This window comes from Micropterus salmoides, unplaced genomic scaffold, assembly GCF_014851395.1.
Source record: "Micropterus salmoides isolate LMB-PRFRI ecotype aquatic unplaced genomic scaffold, ASM1485139v1 Ms_hic_scaffold_933, whole genome shotgun sequence".
NCBI classification, from domain to species: Eukaryota; Metazoa; Chordata; class Actinopteri; order Centrarchiformes; family Centrarchidae; genus Micropterus; species Micropterus salmoides.
The window spans coordinates 508-24,639 of NW_024044719.1; the positions used below are offsets into that span (position 1 = coordinate 508).

At 39.7% G+C, this 24,132-nt stretch overlaps 1 protein-coding gene and 1 long non-coding RNA gene across 2 annotated transcripts; both read right to left on the reverse strand.

Annotated features, from left to right (window-relative positions):
* Positions 1 to 5,841: 5,841 nt before the first annotated feature.
* LOC119896330 lies at positions 5,842 to 10,409 on the reverse strand. The gene is made up of 4 exons (XR_005443202.1): positions 9,879 to 10,409; positions 9,228 to 9,382; positions 8,017 to 8,040; positions 5,842 to 6,104 (listed from the first exon to the last, which is right to left on the reverse strand). It is a non-coding gene; the product is annotated as an uncharacterized LOC119896330 (long non-coding RNA).
* Positions 10,410 to 19,863: 9,454 nt separating this feature from the next.
* LOC119896331 lies at positions 19,864 to 24,022 on the reverse strand (the record flags this gene model as incomplete). Its single annotated transcript, XM_038709770.1, is given in 3 exon segments — positions 19,864 to 22,023; positions 22,378 to 22,413; positions 23,907 to 24,022. Coding segments are annotated over 3 exon segments (600 nt in total), but the record flags the coding sequence as incomplete, so codon positions are not given.
* Between the last annotated feature and the right edge of the window lie 110 nt (positions 24,023 to 24,132).

Consider the following 24,132-nt stretch of genomic DNA (forward strand, 5'->3'; position numbering starts at 1 on the left):
TGGTGTAGAGATTGGTGGTATTTTACCTCAGTGCTACCTCTCTCTACGCCGTCTAAGAGAGTAACGTTATCTAATGTGCCGCCGTTCATCAAGAACAAAGTTCTAGTTGGAATGCTCTCGAGGTATGGGAAACTGGTCTCTCCCATTAAGATGATTTTGATTGGAAGTAAGTCATCGTTGTTGAAACATGTGGTGTCTTTCAGGCGTTATGTTTATATGGTACTGAAAGATAACATTGAGGAACTTGATCTGACTCTAAATTTTCGACATGAAGAATTTAATTACGTGATATATGCTACAACTAATACAATGAGGTGTCGTGGTTGTCCAAAAAGAGAGGAAAACGTAAATAAAACTGCATTAACTGTTGCTTCAGAAAGTGCAAATGAAGTGCAGAATGAAATCGCTACAGTTGTTGAGGAGTTGTTGCCGGGTCCAAGCAGGGCGTCGGTTGCTCCTAAAGTAGTAGAGAAGGTTTCTGAGATTGTGGAAAATTCAGAAATTGTTGGAAAAGTCGGTGTAGCTGCAGCTGGGGAGAAAGAGGGTATATGTTCCCAGAGGATAGAACAAGCAGTTTTTGATCCAGATGATGGCAGTAACAGTGAAGACGAGGCTATGGTAAATCCAGAAGATGGTGATTCTGTGTTGGGAGATGAAGAATGTCTTTTAAAATCCCCCAAAAAGGAAGTTGTTGGAATGCCCTGCTGAAAAAAAAGCAAAAAGAATAGATGGCATTCATATGAGCCAGACTGACACTGAGAGCGAAAGTGACATTTCAGAATGTAGTGTCACTGCTAGTCTGCCCCAAAGTGGTTTCTCTAGCCGAACGTACACTGTTGTGGATATTAAGTCATTTTTGAAAATAACAAACAATGTGAAAAAAGTCAAACTAGAGGAGTATTTTCCAGACATAATACAGTTTATCGAGAAGGTAAAGATTTTTAGAAGTGAAAGTTGTTTCACTAATCAAGGTTTACCGTCTTAAGAAAATTATTACGAAATTAAGTAGTCAGTCAGGCGGGCCCAGTGAAAACAGCCAGAATGGGTAAATTGAGGCATCTTTTATGGCTTTGTTTCTTTTGCTCTCTTTCTTTATCCTTTATGGGGGAAATACATTTTGCTTCCTTGAATGTTAATGGAGCAAGGATTTTAAGAAGAGAGCTCAAGTTTTTGAATTAATGAAATATAAGAAAATTGATGTGTTGTTTTTACAAAGACACATACTGATGTATCAAATGCTGTAGACTGGGTAAAAGAATTTGATGGATTAGTGATTTAAGCCATCATACCTCATTGAGTGGTGGAGTTGCAGTGTTATTTTACTCCATACTCTTATAGTATAGAGGAAAAAATGAAAGGAAGGTTGCTGAAGATTAAAGCTGTATTTGAAATAGTTCTTTTGTTTTTGTCTGTGTATACGCTCCAACTATGGCATTGGAAAGAATGATATTTTTGAACACTTTGGATGATGTTTTAAATGAGTGTTATAATGATGATTTTTTTAATGTTAGGAGGGGATTTTAATTGTACTGAAAATGTCATAGATCGAAATCATGTTGAACCACACATGCAATCCAGAAAGAGGCTAATTCAACTGAAAAAGTCTCATAGCATAATTGATATATGGAGGAATTTCCATGGTATACAGAGACAGTACACTTGGGCTCATGCTCATGAAAATCAGTTATCGCTGGCAAGGCTTGATAGATTCTATGGATTTAAGCATCAATTAAGCATGTTTAGAGATGTTCAATAAGTCCGGTTTGTGTGTAGCAAAAAGTTTTGTCAAATCAAAAAGTGCTTATTGGCATTTTAACAATAATTTATTATCTGACTTTTTTTTAGAGAAGTTTTTAAAGAGTTCTGGACAAATGCTAAAGCTATGAAATCATCTTTCTTAACATTGCAGCAGTGGTGGGATTTTGTTAAAATACAAATCCAACAATTGTGTCAACAATATACTCACAACGCCACAAGAGACAAAAATACCTCAATGAGTATGTTAGAAGAAGAGTTGATGAAGCTACAAGAGCTTGCAGAGTCCACAAAAGATGCCACCCATATAGAGCACATAAAAAAGAAAAAAAAAATATTATCTGACATGCTAGGTTGTGCAACATAAGGTGCTATCATTAGATCCCGTTTTCAAAGTGCAGAATTAATGATGCTCCTTCTAAATTCTTTTTCAGTCTAGAAAAAAAAGAATGGACAGAAAAAGTTCATTCATGCCTTGCAGTCTTAAGAAGGGGATTTGTTGACAAATCCCTCAGATATTAGGAAGAGAGCTGTACTTTTTTATAAAGAGTTGTACAAAAGTGAAATTTCTGAAGAGCAAGCTGATAATTTGAATTTTTTTGAAAATTTACCTCAGATAACTAAAAATGCAAATGAGGAAATTAGTAAAACTTTGAGTTTAGTTGAGCTCAAAAATGCCCTTAAAATAATGGAAAATGGAAAAGCACCAGGTATTGATGGCATTACAACTGAATTTTATAAATCTTTTTGGGTAGAAATAGGTCGAGAATTATTAACAGTTTTTAATGAGAGTCGGGCAGATGGACAACTGCCTAGAAGCTGCCATAGAGCAATTATTACTTTATTGCCTAAAAAAGGAGATTTAAACGACATCAAAAATTGGAGACCAGTAAGTTTATTGTGTAATGACTATAAAATATTGTCTAAAGCTTTGGCAATCAGATTGGGGGAAGTCATTGAATCGATTATTCATCCAGATCAGTCATATTGCGTACCAGGAAGGAGAATCTTTGATAATGTTTCTTTTATCAGAGATATTTTTTACTGTGGAAAAATTTTTAACGTAGATTTTGGTATGATATCAATCGATCAAGAGAAGGCTTTCGACAGAGTCGAGCATATTTATTTATGGAGTGTTTTAAAAGCCTTTGGTTTTAGTTCGGAGTTTATTGAAGTGATTAAGATGATGTATTGTGGCGTTGACAGTATATTAAAGATTAATGGTGACTTATGCTCTCCATTTAGTGTCTACAGGGGTGTCAGACAAGGCTGTGCGCTGTCAGGCATGTTGTACACCTTAGCCATAGAACCCCTGTTAAATAAATTAAGATCTAATGTGTGTGGACTGTGTATGCCAAATTGTGCTACTGTTTTTAAGTTATCAGCATACGCTGATGATGTCATTGTCATAATCAGTGAACCCAACGATGTCAATGTGATGTTGAAGATTTTAGATGATTTTAAAACTCTTTCTTCAGCAAAGGTTAACTGGGAAAAAAGTGAAGCCATACTAGTTGGAAAATGGCCAAAAGGTGAACCAAGGGTTCCTGATGGACTAAACTGGACAAGAGATGGTTTTAAATATGTAGGAGTCTTTGTAGGAGATGAAAATGTTGTAAAAAAGAATTTTGAAGGCACTGTTGAAAAGATCAAAGGGCAACTGGATAAGTGGAGGTTTTCACTCCCAAAAATTCTTATAAAGGCAGAATTTTGATCATAAACAATCTGGTTGCCTCTGCACTTTTACACCGCCTAGCCTGTATAGATCCCCCAGTAGATGTACTGACGAAAATCCAGTCAATGTTAATCGATTTCTTCTGGGACAGAATGCACTGGGTATCAAAAAGTGTGTTGTATTTATCAAAAGACGAAGGAGGACTTGGGTTGATACACTTGCAGAGCAGAACGGCTGCATTTCGTCTGCAATACGTACAGAGACTTTTGAAGTGCTCCTCAGAGTCCAGTTGGATGGCGGCTGCCTGTGCGATCCTCCGGAATATCGAAGGGCTAGGACTGGACAAAACTTTATTCTGGTTGGACTCTCAAAGATTGAAAATATCTAATTGTCCAGTTTTTTATCGTATCTTATTAAAAGTTTGGTCACTGTTTAAGAAAAGTAGGGAAAGCAATGTTGCTTCTCTGTTTGGGCTACTTCGAGAACCATTGGTCGGTGGCTCACGTTTGGATTTATCACGTGAGTTTTCTTTTGCCATACCAGAAAGGACTTTGTGTAACACCAAGTTGACAGAAATTGGTCATCTACATCAAATAGCAGGACCTGCTTTTAGGAATGTGGCCGCGATTGCTGAGCATTTAGGACTCAAATCATGCCGTATAGTAGAAAAAGCACTTGAAAAGTGGAGATCGGCCCTCACTAAGGAAGAGACAGAACTACTGGATCATTACTCAGGGTTAATAAACCCTGATTGTAAAGACCCTTTTCCGAAGTTGGGTATTTCTCCCATTTTGGGAGAACACAACAGCATGTTTTTACATTGTAAAGAAATAATGATTGTGGGTTCAAATGTTGTACTTGGGAAAGAATTGTACAAGGTTTGTGTTTTTGATAAGAAATGTTTAGATAACAAGTGTGATACACCATGGCGAAATATACTTAATCTTGCTGTCGATGAAAAGCCAGAATGGAGAGCCTTGTATAAGTCACCATTAATCAAAAAAACTGGCGATTTACAGTGGAGTGTTACATGGTGCTATTGCAGTAAATGCATTCGTCTCCTTGACCAATTCTGAAGTGACTGAAGGCTGCCCTTTTTGTTTGGAAAAAGAGACTATTTTTCATGCTTTTATGCACTGTGGGAGGTTAAAACATTTATTTGATATTTTGAGAAAATTTTTTGATTCTTTTAATGAGGTTTTTTCAATGAAAGTGTTTATTTGTGGATTTAAATATGTGAAGAAATTTCGTCATAAGTGTCAATTGTTGAATTTCTTGATAGGTCAGGCAAAAATGGTGATTTATACCACAAGGAAAGAAAAAATTTAGCAAAATGTTTGTAACAGTTTGGTAGCAATTTTTATAAAATTAGTTAAATCTAGGATTTTGATTGATTATCATTATTATAGATTAATGCATGATTTTTTATCCTTTGAGGTAAGATGGTGTCTAAATAAGGTCCTTTGTGAAATTGTTGAAGAAGAGTTGCTGTTTTCTATCTTTTAAGATTTTTTATTGGTCTTTAAATTAATGATGTTGTTTAGCAGTTTGTAACAGTTATTGTGTATATTGTAATTAAAAAGGGTTTTGAAAATCAAATCAAATCTCTCTCTCTCTCTCTCTCTCTCTCTCTCTCTCACACACACCCCAACCGGTCGAGGCAGATGGCCGCCCACCCTGAGCCATGGTTCTGCTCGAGGTTTCTGCCTTTTAAAAGGAAGTTTTTCCTTGCCTCTGTCACCTAGTGCTTGCTCTTGGTGGGAACTGTTGGGCTTCTGTAAATGGCATCATAGAGTACGGTCTAGACCTGCTCTTTTATGAAAAGCGCTGTGAGATAACTGTTGTTGTGATTTGGCGCTATATAAATAAAATTGAATTGAATTGAATCATAAAATAGATATACAAAAGTAAAGATACTGGAAAGAAATAATTGGACATAATCAGGTACTAAGTATACAACACAAAATTAAAATAAGGCTGCACAGTAAATTGTTTATGCTTTGTCATCACAATGTGCCCTTGTGCAATAGTCACATCGCAGAACAATGCAATGTCAAGCAAGTCTAATTCACTGTTAAAAATCTGTGTACTGCATTACAACTCAAGAAGGGATTGTTCACACTAAAAAAAAAGGCTAAAAAGACATTTTTAAGCTTATTAATTTTTATTTCCCTACAAAATCACCTCAATAATTTTAGGATGCTTAATGCTTTTCAAATAGAGCAATCAAAGTCATCTGGTGAAAATTCCTGTATTTTCTTCCTGCATTATATATTGCACAAAAGAAAAAATTTGCAACGTAAATTTTTCCAGTATCGTGCAGTCCTAAATTAAAAATAGTGCCAATTATTTTCATTTTCAAATGGAAGGTTCTTGATAATGTATACTTTATTTGAGGGAATTTTGGCCATGTTACATTTTGTGAAAAGGAAGTTGAAGATGGTCCACCTCATAATAAAATGCAACCTTTCCTCTATTATGAAAATGAGAATTAAATTTGAACATCATCACAAGGATACGTTTTCCTCTCTGTATTCTAGAGGAAGTCAACTCACCTGTTCAGGATCTCATTTACAATTCCTACAAGTTGGTTCTGGTCCACATCAGCAGCCAAACTGTTTTCAGCAGACAGCAACAAACCCAGCGTTACAGCCATCCAGCACAGGCAAGCCATCTGAGTGTTTAACAAACAGCATCAGCAGGGAGGGTTAAAATAAGGGAAAAGAATGATAACAAGACTACAATACAATCTCAAAATGTATAATCTGCGATAGGTTGTTGCTTGTTAAACGTAATGTTCACCACATGCTGCCTGTACAGTATTTACACTAAATCTTACACATTAAAAACAACTTTTAGCAAGGCTACAGTAATGTTGAAAAATGTGTCAAATATTTTGCAGATTCTTGAGAAATATAGCAATAAATTTAAAAGTCAAACATTTAAAAACTGTTTCCCATACTCAATCTTCAACATATAGCATAAATCATTAGCATATTTCATTAGATTCACAGTCTAATCTCTTCTAGAGACGCAAAGCAGTCAATTGATCTCCACCTGGTGGTGAGTTGAGTCAGTTGGTGTAGAGTGTTTTTGGTCCAATTCCACACACAGTCAACGGAAAGACAGGATTAGAAAAGAATTCGCTCATGGTGGCTCAATTAAGTTCAAAATGATCACAGGTTTAGCAGAACATAATTCCATGTCCAGGTCAGGGGTCAGCAAAAAGTCAGGCATAGGGCCAATTGTTTTTTCAAGTCATTAGATGGCAGGCCAGAACATAGTAAATTTATAATTTATAATCCACTTTTTATTGTGTAAAGAGTAGATTAGCCACTGCTCACCCCTGGTCAGCCACTGCTCAACCCTCCATGGTAAAAGAAGCTTCGTTGGCCGGCACACTCTGTTGTCTCTTGTACTAAATATGTGTGTTCCTCCATTTGTCCAAGTTTCACATCTATTACTTTTAACCAACCAGACACTACTGCTACTACTTCTTTTCTTCTTCTCCTTTTCTTTGTACATATTCAACGTAATGACGAAACGCGCTCTGTAAAGCAGTTTGTGCATTTGGGCTACTGTAGAAACATGGCGGTGCAACGACTTCCATGTAAGCGGACCCGCGGTGTATGTAGATAAGACTCATTTTAAGGTAATAAAAACATAACGGTTCATTATGTAAAGTCTTTATACACCACTGAAAACATAGTTAAGAATATTATATTGCATTTCTGTCAATAGATCCTCCTAAATATTACACACTTTAAACTGAATGACTAAAGGCAGCGATGACTGATATTGTGGTGTCAAACTAATCGTTGATTGATACAATGTAAAACCTCATGGAGAAAAGATTTAGTAGTATTTACTGCTGAATTTACATTTAGGAATTTTGCCATTAGAATTAATGGGAAATGGGACCATCCAAAGAACACGGGAATGCACAGTGAGCAGTTCGTAGCAATTCGCAACCCTCACCACTAGATGTCACTAAAACTTACACACTGAACCTTTAACTTAAAACTTCAAATAACTCACCATTTACTTGGTTTCACGTGGGACTTGAACGCCATTCTCCTGTGGGAGAGTTCTGGGTTTGACCCATGAGTCCATCCCATCCACCTCCTTCTGAGAATTTTCTTACTATTACAGTATTTCTTATTATACAGTACATCATCCTACGTCCCTTGTTGCCATTGTACCACCACTAGAGGTCACTTTCTAACGTGCTTCTACAAACTACCTATTTTGTCATTTTTCTGGGGAGGACATGCTATTATTTGGTACATAGAGACAGACACGAACAGTGAAGCACTCAAATTTTCACTTTTTGTCTGAGTTCAGGGACTCTTTGAGCTAAATACTAATATTTTCAACATGCTTTCAGTTAATATTTATACAGCTCAACTTAATAAAGGAGGAGTGTTCTGCAGTGGTGGTTTTTGAAGTTTGTGATGCTGTAGGAAACCATTGTAACTGCTGTGGATCCAAACTCACTATAGCTACCACTGTCTACGAAGGAGCAAGAAATGAAAATGCTGTGCCATTTAAAATCTTTTTCAAGTCCCCTGGGGGAGAATTCTTACCTTCGCTGCTGCTGACAACAGGATCTTAAAACAGAAAAGACCAATAATAGAAGTAAAAATCTGTATCTCAATTTTATTTACAAGGTCACATTTACACATTTTACTTTTACGCTTATATATACTGTTCATACTGTTTGCAAATGTTATATCCAGAACACCTAGTACTCAACTCTCAGGGAGTGAGAGAATTCCCTCACTTTCAGTCAAAGTCAAAATCTTTTACCAACTTTAGAGGAGAAAGGCATCTATCAGATGCTATGCTTACTTTTCAGTGCAAGGTGCCGTCTCAGTGAATACTACGGAGCCCCTGAAGTCCCATAAGATGATTTTTTAAAATCTTTTGCGCACTTGTGGGAATAAGATAATTATCTTGTGCACACGAGTTATTATCGCACAAGATAATAACTAGCTGTAAGATGCTTTGGATAAAAGTGGTGTTAAGTGCCAGAGCCATGGAAATAGATTTTACAAGATCTTTAGATTTTAAATTTATTCGTTTTGGTGGGGCTTTTTATCCAAAGTGATTTACAATTGCTATTCATGCCAGAGATCGCACGCCTCTGGAGCAACTAGGGTTTAGTGTCTTGCTCAGGGACACAGCGGTGGACGTGTCATAGTGAGGATTTGAACTTCTCGCACGGCAATTCATGCGTCTTATCCACTGTTCCATCACCACCCAATAGGTCCAGTTTATTTGGATATATTCTATATTGTGCAGTTTAAATGTGGGGCTTTAACTAAATGTTTAGAGTGGCACCAATCCTTTTATGTAAAAATTCAAAAACATTCAAACTCTTTCACATAAAAATCAACGTCTTTGTGGATGTTTGATTGACTTTCCAACAAGAAATGTTAACAGTCACTTTAAACAGAGGCACAGGGCCAGTGGCCTCTCCGCCTGTACCCAGTAGGCTGGTTCACTAATACATTGTCCATTCTGCATGCATTAGTATGCATAATATGCATAATAATAATCAGTTCCCTCAGTCCATACACAGTAGGTGTGTATAGATACTGTATAGAATAATGTAAAGATCTTTAGATGACGGATCAGCCACGGCCACTCTCAGCTTCTGGAGGCTTAATGTGGTTTCATGAAGTTTTACATTAAACATTTGCTAATTGCATAAGCTGAGTTATGATTTTCACTTAAACTTGTTGCTACCTTCCTCTTTAAAATCAAGATGAAAACAGCCCAGGGAAGATTTTACCTTCTTTGTTGTAGAGAGCAGTCCACTTTTTCAGTTTTCTTCTCTTCTCAGTGTTAGGAGTGAAGGTGCTGCTGTAGTGAGTTCAGTCAGAAGGAATGGCTTCTTTTATAGAGGCAAGGTTGACCAAAGTCAAACCCTCAGAGTGGCACCATGCCCTTTTTTGAACACATTTTTCAAAAATCAGGAAGAAGGAAGAAGATAAGAGAGACATTCTGCAGTTTGATATAAGAAGTTAAAAATACTGCAGTAGGTCTTTTCTTGCAAAATGCATCTCAGATTCTACATCTGGACCAAAGGAAACCCAATGAGCACTAAATAATATTCACATTTTAATGCATCTTAATTGCCTTTGTATAACACCACTTTGGGCCAAGCAGTGAACACACAAATGCATAAATAAATGAATGCATAAAAATCTGCATTTCCAAAACTATATACATTCAAAGAGGCAACTATCATGCATATGCTTACAAAGGCACACTGACCAAGTACAGAGGAATATAAATCACTGATCAAAAGATCATGTCACTCCTGAACCAATCTGTCATGTTCAGCATTCAGGTGTAGTAAATTCAGTTGCAGTCAAGGTAAATCCTAAGTTTGACCCAACTTCATTAATAACATGGTGAGTTTTCCGTTTTTTTGACTCACCGTATTTGTAATAATGGCAGTGCTGATTTTTGGCCAGGAAGCAGAAAAACCTCACTGAGAGTCACTGAGAGTCACACATCTTCCACCACTGGCTTACAGACTTGTTGTGGCTAACATGCTGCTACAGTGGTGATCTGGTTTGATCTAATAACTAATAAAACATACAATTACGACAATAACAACAGCAACAGAGGCAGTATACTCTTAACATCCCCGCAAATCTATGTGACCTGCAACATCCAAAATAGAGTCTCACCCACCCTTGCTTGTGTTAGTTCGCTGATAGCTTAGTCATCAAGAGATAAACATATGTTGTAGACTTCTGCTTGGTGGATGACTAGTATACTCACATTAAAACTGTTCCTGTTTTCTTCTCACCTCGCCATCTCTTCATGAGAAAATATATACTTGGGGTCTAAGCTGACACATACGTAATAGTTCTCATGAAAGTTTAATGCTCCTACAGACTGGACCTTAGAAACCAGAACTTCTCAAATTCCAGACCAAGGTCAGAATCCGGACCAAACTACACATCATTCAAGATCAGACAGTGTGCCTTTCATAGCATAGATATTATGTGGTGATATACTGTATTTTTTAGTGTTTGAAGGAAGTTGAAGCTTTTACCAACTCAGTGATCAACTCTCACCATAGCATTAAGAAGCGGTCAGGTGGTCATATTCATGTTTCATGTGAACAACCGGGATGTGATTTTTCCGGATTAATCCGGAATTCCAGATTTTCGACCTGAAAATCTGACCCACGTGAATCATGCAGATCTGTAATTAAAAAAAATTTCCAAAACAGTTATATTATTAAAGTTACTAACCCAAGTAACGCTGTGCTACTGAATGCACCATCCCTGACGTGAATACAGGTGCACAGGTCAGCAGCCCCCCAGACTTTATGTTGTTCAAGTCAGCTGTTAGCCAAAAAGCTAAAGGAAGACTGGAGAACAGGAAGAGAGAGATATTTTTAACATCTGTAAGTAACGTTATTGCCATTATTGTGTCACAGTCTAAGATGCAAAGAACATTGTCGTCTGTTGTAAACTTTGTGCGACCAGTAAAAAGTTTTTGACCACGAACAATTCTACATTTATACTTAGGCTAATTGAAGCATCACGGCTTGGATCTTGAGACGTCCTGAACAGGAAGCAATTGTTTATTTCAAGTACAACATAGTTCACCGGATTCACTCGATTCACCACTGACCCAGTGGATAACACTGTGGGCTCACAGCAAGAATTCAATTCAAATAAATTTTATTTATATAAAATCACAACAACAGCTATCTCACAGCGCTTTTCATAAAAGAGCAGGTCTAGACCGTACTCTATGATGCTATTTACAGAAGCCCAACAGTTCCCACCAAGAGCAGCACTAGGCGACAGAGGCAAGGAAAAACTTCCTTTTAAGAGGCAGAAACCTCGAGCAGAACCATGGCTCAGGGTGGGCGGCCATCTGCCTCGACCGGTTGGGGTGTGTGTGTGAGAGAGAGAGAGAGAGAGAGAGAGAGAGAGAGAGAGAGAGAGAGAGAGAGAGAGAGAGAGAAGGCAGCCTACACAATATACACACAGAGGTACAGACAATAAAGGTGATGTTGTTATAGACTAAATGAAAAATGGTACAGATATTTATAGTAGTGTTAATGGTAACAGTCGTAATGTTAATGATTATAATAAAACAATAGTCGTTGCAGCAGAGGGTGTCGAGCAGGAACACGGGGGCAGCAGGTGACCCGCAGCCACAGATCCAGACTCCACAGCTCCAGAGCCAGAAAACCTGCAGGAAGTGATAGGAGAGAGGAGAGAGACGAGAAAGCACAAGACTACCAGAAAGGGGAGAAGTTGTGTTAGTAACATGCAATAATGGGATGATGTTGCATACAGAGGGAGAGAAAGTAGAGGAGAGAGGAGCTCAGTGCATCATAGGAAATCCCCCGGCAGTCTAGGCCTATAGCAGCATAACTAAGGGATGGTTCAGGACTCACCTGAGCCAGCCCTAACTATAAGCTTTATCAAAGAGGAAAGTCTTAAGCCTACTCTTAAATGTGGAGATGGTGACTGCCTCCTGAACCCAAACTGGAACCTGGTTCCACAGGAGAGGAGCATGATAGCTGAACGCTCTGGCTCCTAGTCTACTTTTGGAGACTCTAGGAACCACAAGTAACCCTGCATTCTGGGAGCGCAGTGCTCTGGTGGGGTAGTAAGGTTCTATGAGCTCTTTAAAATAAGATGGTGCCTGACCATTGAGAGCTTTGTAGGTAAGAAGAATCCTATTCTGGATTTTACTGGAAGCCAATGCAAAGTAGCTAAAACAGGAGAAATATGATCTCTTTTCCTGGTTCCTGTCAGAACATGTGCTGCAGCATTCTGGATCAGCTGAATGGTCTTAACGGACTTTTTCGAACAGCCTGATAATAAGGAATTGCAGTAATCCAGCCTAGAAGTAACAAATGCATGGACTAGTTTTTCTGCATCATTTTTAGACAGGATGTTCCTGATTTTCGAAATATTGCGTAGGTGAAAAAAGGCGGTCCTTGAAATTTGCTTAATGTGAGACTTAAACGAAATGTCCTGATCAAAGATTACTCCAAGATTCCTCACAGTGGGGCTGGAGGCCAGGGTGATGCCATCAAGGGAAATTATATCTTTAGATAATGCATCACGGAGGTGCTTAGGCCCCAGAACTGTAATGAGTTTAACATTACAGGTCATCCAGGTTTTAACATCCTGAAGGCACATTTGAAGTTTAGCTAACTGATGAGTTTCATCTGGTTTCATCGATAGATATAACTGAGTATCATCTGCATAACAATGAAAGTTTATGGAGTATTTCCTGATAATATTGCCTAAAGGAAGCATATATAAAGTGAAGAGGATTGGTCCGAGGACAGATACTTGAGGAACTCCATGACTAACTTTGGCATGCATGGAGGACTCATCATTAACATGTACAAAATGAAATCGATCTGATAAATAGGACTTAAACCAGCTTAGAGCGGTTCCTTTAATGCCAATGAAATGTTCCAGTCTCTGCAATAGGATCTGATGGTCAATGGTATCAAGAAGCACTAAGATCTAATAAAACCAGTACAGATCAGTCCTTTGTCTGATGCAATAAGGAGGTCGTCGTAATTTTCACCAGTGCTGTCTCTGTGCTATGATGAGCTCTAAATCCTGACTGAAAATCTGTTTAGCAACTGCTTTCTCCAGAACCTTGGAGAGAAATGGAAGGTTAGATATAGGTCTATAGTTGACTAAAACATCTGGATCAAGTTTGGGCTTTTTCAGAAGAGGTTTAATTACAGCTACTTTAAAGTACTGTGGTACATAGCCTGTTGATAGAGATAGATTGATCATATCTAGTATAGAGGTGCTGACTAAGGGTAAAATATCTTTAAGCAACCTAGTCGGAATGGGGTCTAAGAGGCAGGTTGATGGTTTAGATGAAGAAATTATTGAAGTTAGTTGGTAAAGATTGAGGGAAATAAAACAGTCTAAACATATATCTGGTTCTACAGCTGTTTCTAAGGTTCCTGAGTTAAGAGATAAGTTGGTGCCAGTTGAGGGCAGGTCTTGGTGAATTTTGTCTCTAATAGCTAGAATTTTATCGTTAAAGAAGCTCATGAAGTTGTAACAACTGAGAGCTATGAGAATACTTGGCTCAATAGAGCTGTGACTCTCTGTCAGCCTGGCTACAGTGCTGAAAGGAAACCTGGGTTGTTCCTATTTTACTCTATTAATGACGAGTAGTACGCTGCTCTGGCATTAAGGAGGGCCTTCCTATAAGTTTTAAGACTATCTTGCCAAATTAAACGAGAATTTTCCAGTTTGGTGGAACGCCAATTCCTCTCAAGTTTCCGCGATATTTGCTTTATTATTGCTTAATTTGCGAGTTTCAGTATTATACCATGGAGCTAACCGTCTTTGTTTTATTATTTTCTTTTTTAGAGGGGCTACAGAGTCGAGTGTCATTCGCAGCGAGCCTGCAGCCCTATCAACAAGATGATCGATTTGGGAGGGACTGAAATTAACATAGAAGTCCTCTGTTATTTTGTGACTTGATAATGAATTTAGAGCTAATGGATTCGCATCCTTAAAGTTAGCTACAGCACTATCAGACAGACATCTTGTATAGAAATTTTTGCCCAATGACGTGTAGTTCAGCAATACAAACTCAAAAGTTATCAAACAGTGGTCGGACAAAGAGGTATTCTGTGCACCACTGGAACACCACTAAATGTTAAATTTCAATACCATACACCAAAACAAGGTCGAGGGTGTGGTTAAAACAGTGAGTCGGTTCATGAACACTCTGAGAGAAGCCAATGGAATCTAACAGTGAGATAAACGCAGTACTAAAGCTGTCATTCTCAACATCCACATGAATATTAAAATCCCCTGCAATAATAACTTTGTCCGTTTTAAGGACTAAAGTTGACAAAAACTCCATAAATTCAGATAAGAATTCAGAGTACGGGCCAGGTGCTCGGTACACTATAACGAAGAGAATTGGTTGCAGTGATTTCCAACTTGGGTGCGAAAAACCAAGAACAAGGTCTTCAAATTAGCTATAATTTAGTTTAGGTTTAGAGCTGATTAGCAGGCTAGAGTCGAAGATAGCTGCAACTCCACCTCCTCGGCCTGTGCCTCGAGGAATGTGAATATTAATATGACTGGGAGGGGTGGATTCATTTAGGCTAACATATTCTCCATCACCCAGCCAGGTTTCAGTAAGACAAAATAAATCAATATCACAATCTGATATTAGTTCATTTACTAGTTAACCTTTAGAAGAGAGAGATCTGATGTTTAAGAGTCCATATTTAACTCTCCTATTCGTTTGCACTATTGCTATCTTGTGGTTTTAATTTTTATGAGGTTTTTATGCACAGCTCCTCTTCTGTTTACCTTTTTAAATAATTTCGATGGTCGGGGGACAGACACCGTCAATATAGGATTTTCACTAAGTAACTCCTGAAATGGAGGAGCAGAGAAGTGTGTTAGACTGCGACTCTGCGTGGGGTTTTGGGTGGGTAACTGCTGATTTAGAAGGGCAGAGAAGTGTGTGTTAGACTGCGACTCTGCCTCCTGGTCTCAACTCTGGGTGTCATGGATTTGGTCCACTAATAAACTTGGCCAGATTTTTAGAAATGAGAGCTGCTCCTTCCCAAGTGGGATGGATGCCATCTCTCCGGATCAGACCAGGTCTTCCCCAGAAAGTCTGCCAATGATCAACAAAGCCCCACATCGTTTGCTGGACACCACCTCGACAACCAGCGGCGGAATGACGACATGCGGCTATACATGTCATCACTGGTCAGATTTGGCAGGGGTCCAGAGAAAACTACGGTGTTCCGACATTGTTTTTGCATATGTACACACCGACTCAACATTAATCTTAGTGACCTCCGATTGGCGTAACTGGGAGTCATTACCGCCGACGTGAATAACAATCTTACTGTATTTACGTTTATCCTTAGCCTTCAAATAAGACTCAATGTCGCCCGCTCTGGCCCCAGGGATGCACTTAACTATGGCCGCTGGCTTCACTAACTTCACGTTTAACCTTAGGGTTATCTAAAGCTGCAGCCCAATCCTCGGTTCTTATCCTTCTTGACCTATCAGCTGCCTTTGACACAGTCAATCACAGGATCCTTCTATCCACACTCTCAGCAATGGGCTTCATGGGTAAAGCACACCTGTGGTTTGAATCCTACCTCTCGGGATGTTCCTACAATGATTTGTGGCAAGGACAATTGTCCTCCTCCCACTGCCTCTTCTCAGGGGTGCCCCAAGCCTCAGTGCTAGGGCCCCTTCTCGTCTCAATTTACACCACGTCACTTGGGCCGATCATTCGCTTGCATGGCTTCTCATACCACTGCTATGCAGACAATATGCAACTCTACCTTTCCTTCCCACCAGACGACCCCGCATCTCAGTGCGGATCACGGACTGTCTCTTGGACATACAAACTGAGTCCTCAACCACCACTCCAACCAGGATGGTGAGAAACTTGGGTGTCATGGTTGATAACCGGCTGTCCTTTTCAGACCATTTGGCTGCTGTCTCTTGGTCGTGCCGCTTTCCTCCATACAACATCAGAAAAATCAGGCCCTACCTCAGGATGCCACCCAGCTTCTGGTACAGGCCATGGTTATCTCTCGCCTCGACTATTCCAATGTCCTCCTAGCAGGTCTTCTAGCTTGTGCGGTGAAACCTCTACAAAAAGTTCAGAACACAGCAGCGTATCTGTAATATAAATAAATAATTAGACTTGTAGCCTATTTAATGAGACAAGCGCACTGCTCTTCACCAGAGAAAGAAAACCGAAACTGAAAACATTTGTGATCAGACAGAATCCGCATCAGCATCCTGGAGACAATGAAACAGTGAGGGGGACAGAGACAGCAGCACACAGAGGACAGGTCAGGTGTCATGATATTGTCTTACTACTGTGTGGCGACTGTCAACTGTTTATGTTAATACATTGACACACTCATAGACACTGACCGACAACTAGTGATGTGCGATACCACTTAATTCCTGTCCGATCCAATACCAAGTAATAACCAAGCTGGTATTGCCGATACCAATACCAATACTTTTTACATATTTTATTTCTAGTTTAATGTGACCTCCCCTCTCCCGTTTCTGTATTTATGAGGGAAATAAAGAGTAAGCTGTAGCCTTACCAATTCAAAATAATAGCTGCATAATGACAATCAAACTACTGTAATATTCTTTAATTATAATAAAAAACATCCTGCTCAGACCTGCAGCTTCATAACATCATTATTATTTTGACTTAATCTCTGATGTTTAGCGAAGTTTGCAGTGTTGCCAAGATATTTCACTGTCTTTCCAAACACATCACACAGAGCAACATTATTACCTTCACAGCTAAAATACAGCCAGACGTGACTGCTTTTACAGTCGGCCATAGTCAGTATTAAATCAGCGATATACTTCAAAGAAGCTCCGTCACAGAGCAAAGCATGACTTTGATAGGAACTACTTTTCCTTATGCCTATCAACCGAACTAGACCATCCTGGTGACAGTAAGATACTTATGATAAAACACGCACACACTCCAAATGACTGAGATGAGTTTAGATATTGATCCTTTTATATGAGTATTGATCCTAGAGAAGGAAACGTTGGTATCAGAAATATCGATATTTTATGATCGATCCGCACATCACTATCAACAACATTTATATTTAAATGTAAGCTATTGATTACAATTTTGCTAGAGACAATTCAGAAGTCGCGGACAAGCCCTGAAGCTGTGAGCATTGCGCTGTCTCTCACTCTATCTTTTTCTCCTCTCGTGCTTACTCGCAGGCAGTAAGTAACAGCGGGGTCACGTTACATGAACTTCAAACAAAATGTAGCAATATTATTGCAAGTAGCCTCCGCTCTTATCCCTTATCCCGTATCCCCTTAGCTCTTATCCGCTGCATATTAACATTGAAAATATTTTTGTTGCTTTTGTTGAGTTACATTCGGGGCTACAGTCAAAAGATTACCTGGCGACGCCGTTGTGATACTAACGAGTGTACAGTAACGAGGCTGCTCTCTGGACCACATCTCCCTGCCACTGTTAATCAGTGGACTTGAAGGCTTAGTTTAATGATGATGTTTAAAGTTGGTTGTTCTTTTACTAAATGACACACAGACAGACCAAAATGGATGCTGAGCCACGTTTTAATCAGAAAACAGAGAAATGATTTACAAGAACATAGAGTACAATTATATGAGTCAATGCTGAGGATAATTAAGCCAAATCCTCTCTTTATTTCAGGTTCAAATACAAAAATCTTAAGTTTAACAAAACTGTAAATTGATGTGTGCTAAATAACAAATGTGAGCATGCTAATAGGCTAAACTAACATGGGGAACATGGCACACATGACACCATCTGCCTTAGTCAAGGTACCGCTGTGGATCTTTTTCTCCTGTTCAAATAAATCAGTTTCACCTGAATTCACAGCTCTCATAGAACTTAACTACCCTTTCCCACCCCTTCATCTGCCCCAGCGCCGTCCTCCACCTCCTCTACGTTTTGCCCCTCGTCCTTGCCTGCCCATCCCTCTCCTATTTCCTCCTGTGCGCCTGCTCATTCCTCTCCTATTACCTCCTGTGCGCCTGCTCATTCCTCTCCCATTTCCTCCTTTGCGCCTGCCCATCCCTCTCCTATTTCCCCCAGTGCGCCTGCTCATTCCTCTCCTATTTCCCCCAGTGCGCCTGCTCATTCCTCTCCTATTTCCCCCATTGCGCCTGCTCATTCCTCTCCTATTTCCCCCAGTGCGCCTGCTCATTCCTCTCCTATTTCCTCCTGTGCGCCTGCTCATTCCTCTCCTATTTCCCCCAGAGCGCCTGCTCATTCCTCTCCCTTTTCCTCCTTTGCCCCTGCTCATTCCTCTCCCATTTCCTCCTTTGCGCCTGCTCATTCCTCTCCTATTTCCTCCTGTGCGCCTGCTCATTCCTCTCCCATTTCCTCCTTTGCGCCTGCTCATTCCTCTCCTATTTCCTCCTGTGCGCCTGCTCATTCCTCTCCTATTTCCTCCTGTGCGCCTGCTCATTCCTCTCCTATTTCCTCCTGTGCGCCTGCTCATTCCTCTCCCTTTTCCTCCTTTGCCCCTGCTCATTCCTCTCCCTTTTCCTCCTTTGCGTTTACTAATTCCTTTGCCTTTTCCTCCTTTGCGTTTCCTCATTCCTCTCCTATTTCCTCCTTTGCGTCTACTCATTCCTCTCCCTTTTCCTCCTTTGCCCCTGCTCATTCCTCTCCCTTTTCCTCCTTTGCGTTTACTCATTCCTCTCCCTTTTCCTCCTTTGCGTCTACTCATTCCTCTCCCTTTTCCTCCTTTGCGTTTACTAATTCCTTTGCCTTTTCCTCCTTTGCGTTTCCTCATTCCTCTCCTATTTCCTCCTTTGCGTCTACTCATTCCTCTCCCTTTTCCTTCTTTGCCCTGCTCATTCCTCTCCCTTTCCTCCTTTGCGTTTCCTCATTCCTCTCCTATTTCCTCCTTTGCGTCTACTCATTCCTCTCCCTTTTCCTCCTTTGCCCCTGCTCATTCCTCTCCCTTTTCCTCCTTTGCGTTTCCTCATTCCTCTCCTATTTCCTCCTTTGCGTCTACTCATTCCTCTCCCTTTTCCTCCTTTGGCCCTGCTCATTCCTCTCCCTTTTCCTCCTTTGCCCCTGCTCATTCCTCTCCCTTTTCCTCCTTTGCGTTTCCTCATTCCTCTCCCTTTTCCTCCTTTACGTTTGCTCATTCCTCTCACTTTTCCTCCTTTGCGTTTACTAATTCCTCTCCCTTTTCCTCCTTTGCGTTTCTTCACTCCTCTCCCTTTTCCTCCTTTACGTTTGCTCATTCCTCTCCCTTTTCCTCCTTTACGTTTGCTCATTCCTCTCCCTTTTCCTCCTTTGCGTTTCCTCATTCCCCTCCCTTTTCCTCCTTTGCGTTTCCTCATTCCTCTCCCTTTTCCTCCTTTGCCCCTGCTCATTCCTCTCCCTTTTCCTCCTTTGCGTTTACTAATTCCTCTCCCTTTTCCTCCTTTGCGTTTCCTCATTCCTCTCCCTTTTCCTCCTTTACGTTTTCTCATTCCTTTGCCTTTTCCTCCTTTGCGTTTGCTCATTCCTCTCCCTTTTCCTCCTTTACGTTTTCTCATTCCTTTGCCTTTTCCTCCTTTGCGTTTCCTCATTCCTCTCCCTTTTCCACCTTTACGTTTTCTCATTCCTTTGCCTTTTCCTCCTTTGCGTTTGCTCATTCCTCTCCCTTTTCCTCCTTTGCGTTTCCTCATTCCTTTGCCTTTTCCTCCTTTGCGTTTCCTCATTCCTCTCCCTTTTCCTCCTTTACGTTTTCTCATTCCTTTGCCTTTTCCTCCTTTGCGTTTCCTCATTCCTTTGCCTTTTCCTCCTTTGCGTTTCCTCATTCCTCTGCCTTTTCCTCCTTTGCGTTTCCTCATTCCTCTGCCTTTTCCTCCTTTGCGTTTGCTCATTCCGCTGCCTTTTCCTCTGTTGCTCCTCTCCTCTTTTGTGTTTTTACTAATGCTACTGCCACTTGGTTTTCTGCCACCTGTTTTAAAATCAAAATTTCCATTGCCATAATCTTCATCTGTTTGTGATGGGGAGACAATTTCACCTGTATCAGAACCATAATTTCCATTATTGCTATCAAGCCCACTTTGGGAGGAGGACACACCTACTTCATTTAAATTATTTCCATTGCCATAATTAGGACCTGTTTGTGATGGGGAGACACTTTCACCTGTATTAGAACCAGCATTTCCATTATTGCTACCAAGCCCACTTTGGACAGATACAACACCTCCTACATTTAAATTATTTCCATTGCCATAATTAGGACCTGTTTGTGATGGGGAGACACTTTCACCTGTATTAGAACCAGCATTTCCATTATTGCTACCAAGCCCACTTTGGACAGATACAACACCTCCTACATTTAAATTATTTCCATTTTCATAATTAGGACCTGTTTGTGATGGGGAGACACTTTCACCTGTATTAGAACCAGCATTTCCATTATTGCTACCAAGCCCACTTTGGACAGATACAACACCTCCTACATTTAAATTATTTCCATTGCCATAATTAGGACCTGTTTGTGATGGGGAGACACTTTCACCTGTATTAGAACCAACATTTCCATTATTGCTACCAAGCCCACTTTGGACAGATACAACACCTCCTACATTTAAATTATTTCCATTGCCATAATTAGGACCTGTTTGTGATGGGGAGACACTTTCACCTGTATTAGAACCAGCATTTCCATTATTGCTACCAAGCCCACTTTGGACAGATACAACACCTCCCACATTTAAATTATTTCCATTGCCATAATTAGGACCTGTTTGTGATGGGGAGACACTTTCACCTGTATTAGAACCAGCATTTCCATTATTGCTACCAAGCCCACTTTGGACAGATACAACACCTCCTACATTTATATTATTACCATTGCCATAATTAGGACCCGCTGGTGATGGGGTGACACTTTCACCTGTATCAGACTCATCATTTCCATTATTGCTATCAAGCCCACTTTGGGAGGAGGTCACACCTCCCACATTTAAATTATTTCCATTGTTAAGAATAGGACCCGCTGGTGATGGGGAGACACTTTCACCTGTATCAGACTCATCATTTCCATTATTGCTATCAAGCCCACTTTGGGAGGAGGTCACACCTCCCACATTTAAATTATTTCCATTGTTAAGAATAGGACCCGCTGGTGATGGGGAGACACTTTCACCTGTATCCGACTCATCATTTCCATTATTGCTATCAAGCCCACTTTGGGAGGAGGTCACACCTCCCACATTTAAATTATTTCCATTGTCATTAATGGTACCCGCTGGTGATGGCGAGACGCTTTCACCTGTATCAGACTCATCATTTCCATTATTGCTATCAAGCCCACTTTGGGAGGAGGACACAACTTCTGCTATATTTGTGGGGGAAGGTTGTGGTTCCTCTGAATAACAATAGGTTGTAACTTGTTTACCGCTAGAGCAGCTTGTGCACTGCATTTCATCTCCTGTGCAACGGAATATATTGCTCAGACCAACTGACTGCCCAAGCCGCTCAACGGATCCACGTGGGTCACCATCACTGGGCTTAAATACATTTGAAAACACAATAGCATATTTATTCCACTGCTGAATCATTTTGATGCTGTTGAGAATGTTATAGGGACTAGATTCATTTGTACATCTTTGATCACACGGGGAAGCAAGAACGTAGAAAAGCAACAAATCATTTTGTCATGATTGCTGACCAAGGTGGTAAAGTTTTGTAGAATACGGTACTCTGCATGATCCGCTCTACCATCTTCAATTTCTGTGGGACAGTTTTTTTTAACATCAGCCCACGTTTGACCACATTTTGTTGGAAGATCAGACCATTGCACACGTCCCTCAGGACACTGATCCACAACACTGGGCCATCTCAGAACTGTAGCTGCGACCATCCTCTTACTGGTGTACACTTCACATTTCTTCAAAATACTTTGCCAGACTTGTTCACGAGTGTCAGTGACTTGACTGATGTTATATATTTTCCTGTCACTGTCGTATGGGATGCTTACAGCCAGACTGAACATGGGTTCTCTTCTGTCAGAGGAAACAGATACACAAAATGTAAAGCAGGTGTCATTTAAAACAGTAAACTTTAGACTAAAGACACATGTTAATCAGGACATCTGTTATTTGAACATGAAATAGAAGAAACTGAAAGTTAAACTCTTTGTCTTGAACTTTATGTTATTTCTTGACTTAAAAAGTGGGTGTATGGAAAATCATCAGTGACATGTGATGTATAATGTAGCATTTGTTCTGTCAGTCTCAGTGTGTGTTTTTTCTATTCAACGTTTGCGTCTTTTAAAAAAAAAAAATTCTCTGCTAAAAAGCACATTGTAACTATCGTGTTGAAAAGTGTACATTAGTAGTGTCTATGTTATCACTGACCTTTGACCGTTGCTGCCCGTGTAGCTTGGTCTATACCTGCCAAAGGAAACAGACAAAATGTTACTGGTATGTTTGATCAGTTGATACAGAACAGAAGTTCATAAAGTTTAATAGATAGAAGGCTGGATATTAGAAAAAGATCAACACACAACAGCCCAGTGTTTTGTATTAAAGTGTGTAAATATAAATGTATTCGATAAGCCCAATTCAGTATCCTCAAATCTTTTTTGAAATGGAATTGCAAAGTCAACTTGACTACAGTTTGTTCTGTCCGCTGGATATTTTGTTATTTTAAACTGGGATTGTGTTTTTTTAATCTGATAATACATAAGCAGATGTTAAATATATCATCAATAAAAAAAATATTTATTAACTAAACTAAAACAGATCTTACAGCAAAGGTCCAGAAGTCATGTGCTTATACAACGAACCTCTACTTAGTAAAAAAGAAAAGAAAGGAAACAAAATACAAAACTAATGAATACAACATTTAGCAAAATACAAGAGTTCACTAAATCAGCAGGGAAAAGTAAAAAAATATACATGTAAAATTAAAGACAGAATTGAATAAACTATTTCATCATAAATTAAAAGTTGTAGCAGAGAGGGGTAGGAGAGTGGCAGAGTGGGCCTTTTGCTTTTTATTAAGGGTGTGGTTTGAGCAGGAGGTGAAAAATTAGGCACCTGTGGGGAACGGAAGGACAAACATTTTGACAACAATTTTAACATCAGCGTTGGTTTCCATGGTTGTTTGTTTACCGTTCTTCTTCTTCTTATTATTATTATTATTAATAATAAAGGGTTAGGGTCGCGCACTTGACTTGACAGTGGGACAGCCCAAAACCCTCACAGATTTCCTGGGAATGCGCCTGAAAGTCTGTGAGTATGTGAGTGTGGACATTGGGAATTGGCCTTCTTGTAACTCTCCAGGCTACTCTATCCTCCTGCCCAGCTATATGTAGGACCTTACCGTCTGCCCTGCACCCACACACCCCTACACCCTTAATCACCTCTCAGTGGAACTCAGTTGAACTGGATTACACACACACACTCATCCCTCTCACACCAGAACTCAAATGAACTAAACTGAACTGCTACCGCCATCTGTTTCTTTGTCATTTGGATTTGGTGACATTTAATTTTGTATATGAATTATATATTTTGAAAGATTCTTTATCGCTTTAAGGGGAATGTAAGATTTTGTGTTTGAGCACCAAGCATATGGTGCATTATTGTTTGTTTTTGAATAAAACCAGCTTTATTTGGATAAATTGAATTAGTGGTGGTTTCCTTTTATTGGTGTATGTTTGTAGCAAAGGTAGCTAGTGATCTGCGCTATCAAATATCCTACTAATTAACCGTTTCCCATTTTAAGTGATAGATTAGGATTGAGGTTATTCTCCCTTATAGCCCAACCTATTTTGGATATTTTGATAAATGTGGTGATAATTTTTAAAAACATTTTAAAAAGATAGCAATCTCTTAATGTATACTTTTATTTGAGGGAATTTCAACTGAAGTAAACCGACCTGTTCAAGATTTCTTTTACAATTCCTGCAAGTTGGTTCTGGTCCACATCAGCCAAACTGTTTCCAGCAGACAGGAACAAACCCAGCGTTACAGCCATCCAGTACAGGACAGCCATCTGAGAGTGATAGACAAACAGCATCAGCAGAGAGGATTAGAATCAGGGATAAGAATTATAACAACACTAAATACATTACAATTTCAAAATATATTATCTGCAACAGGTTG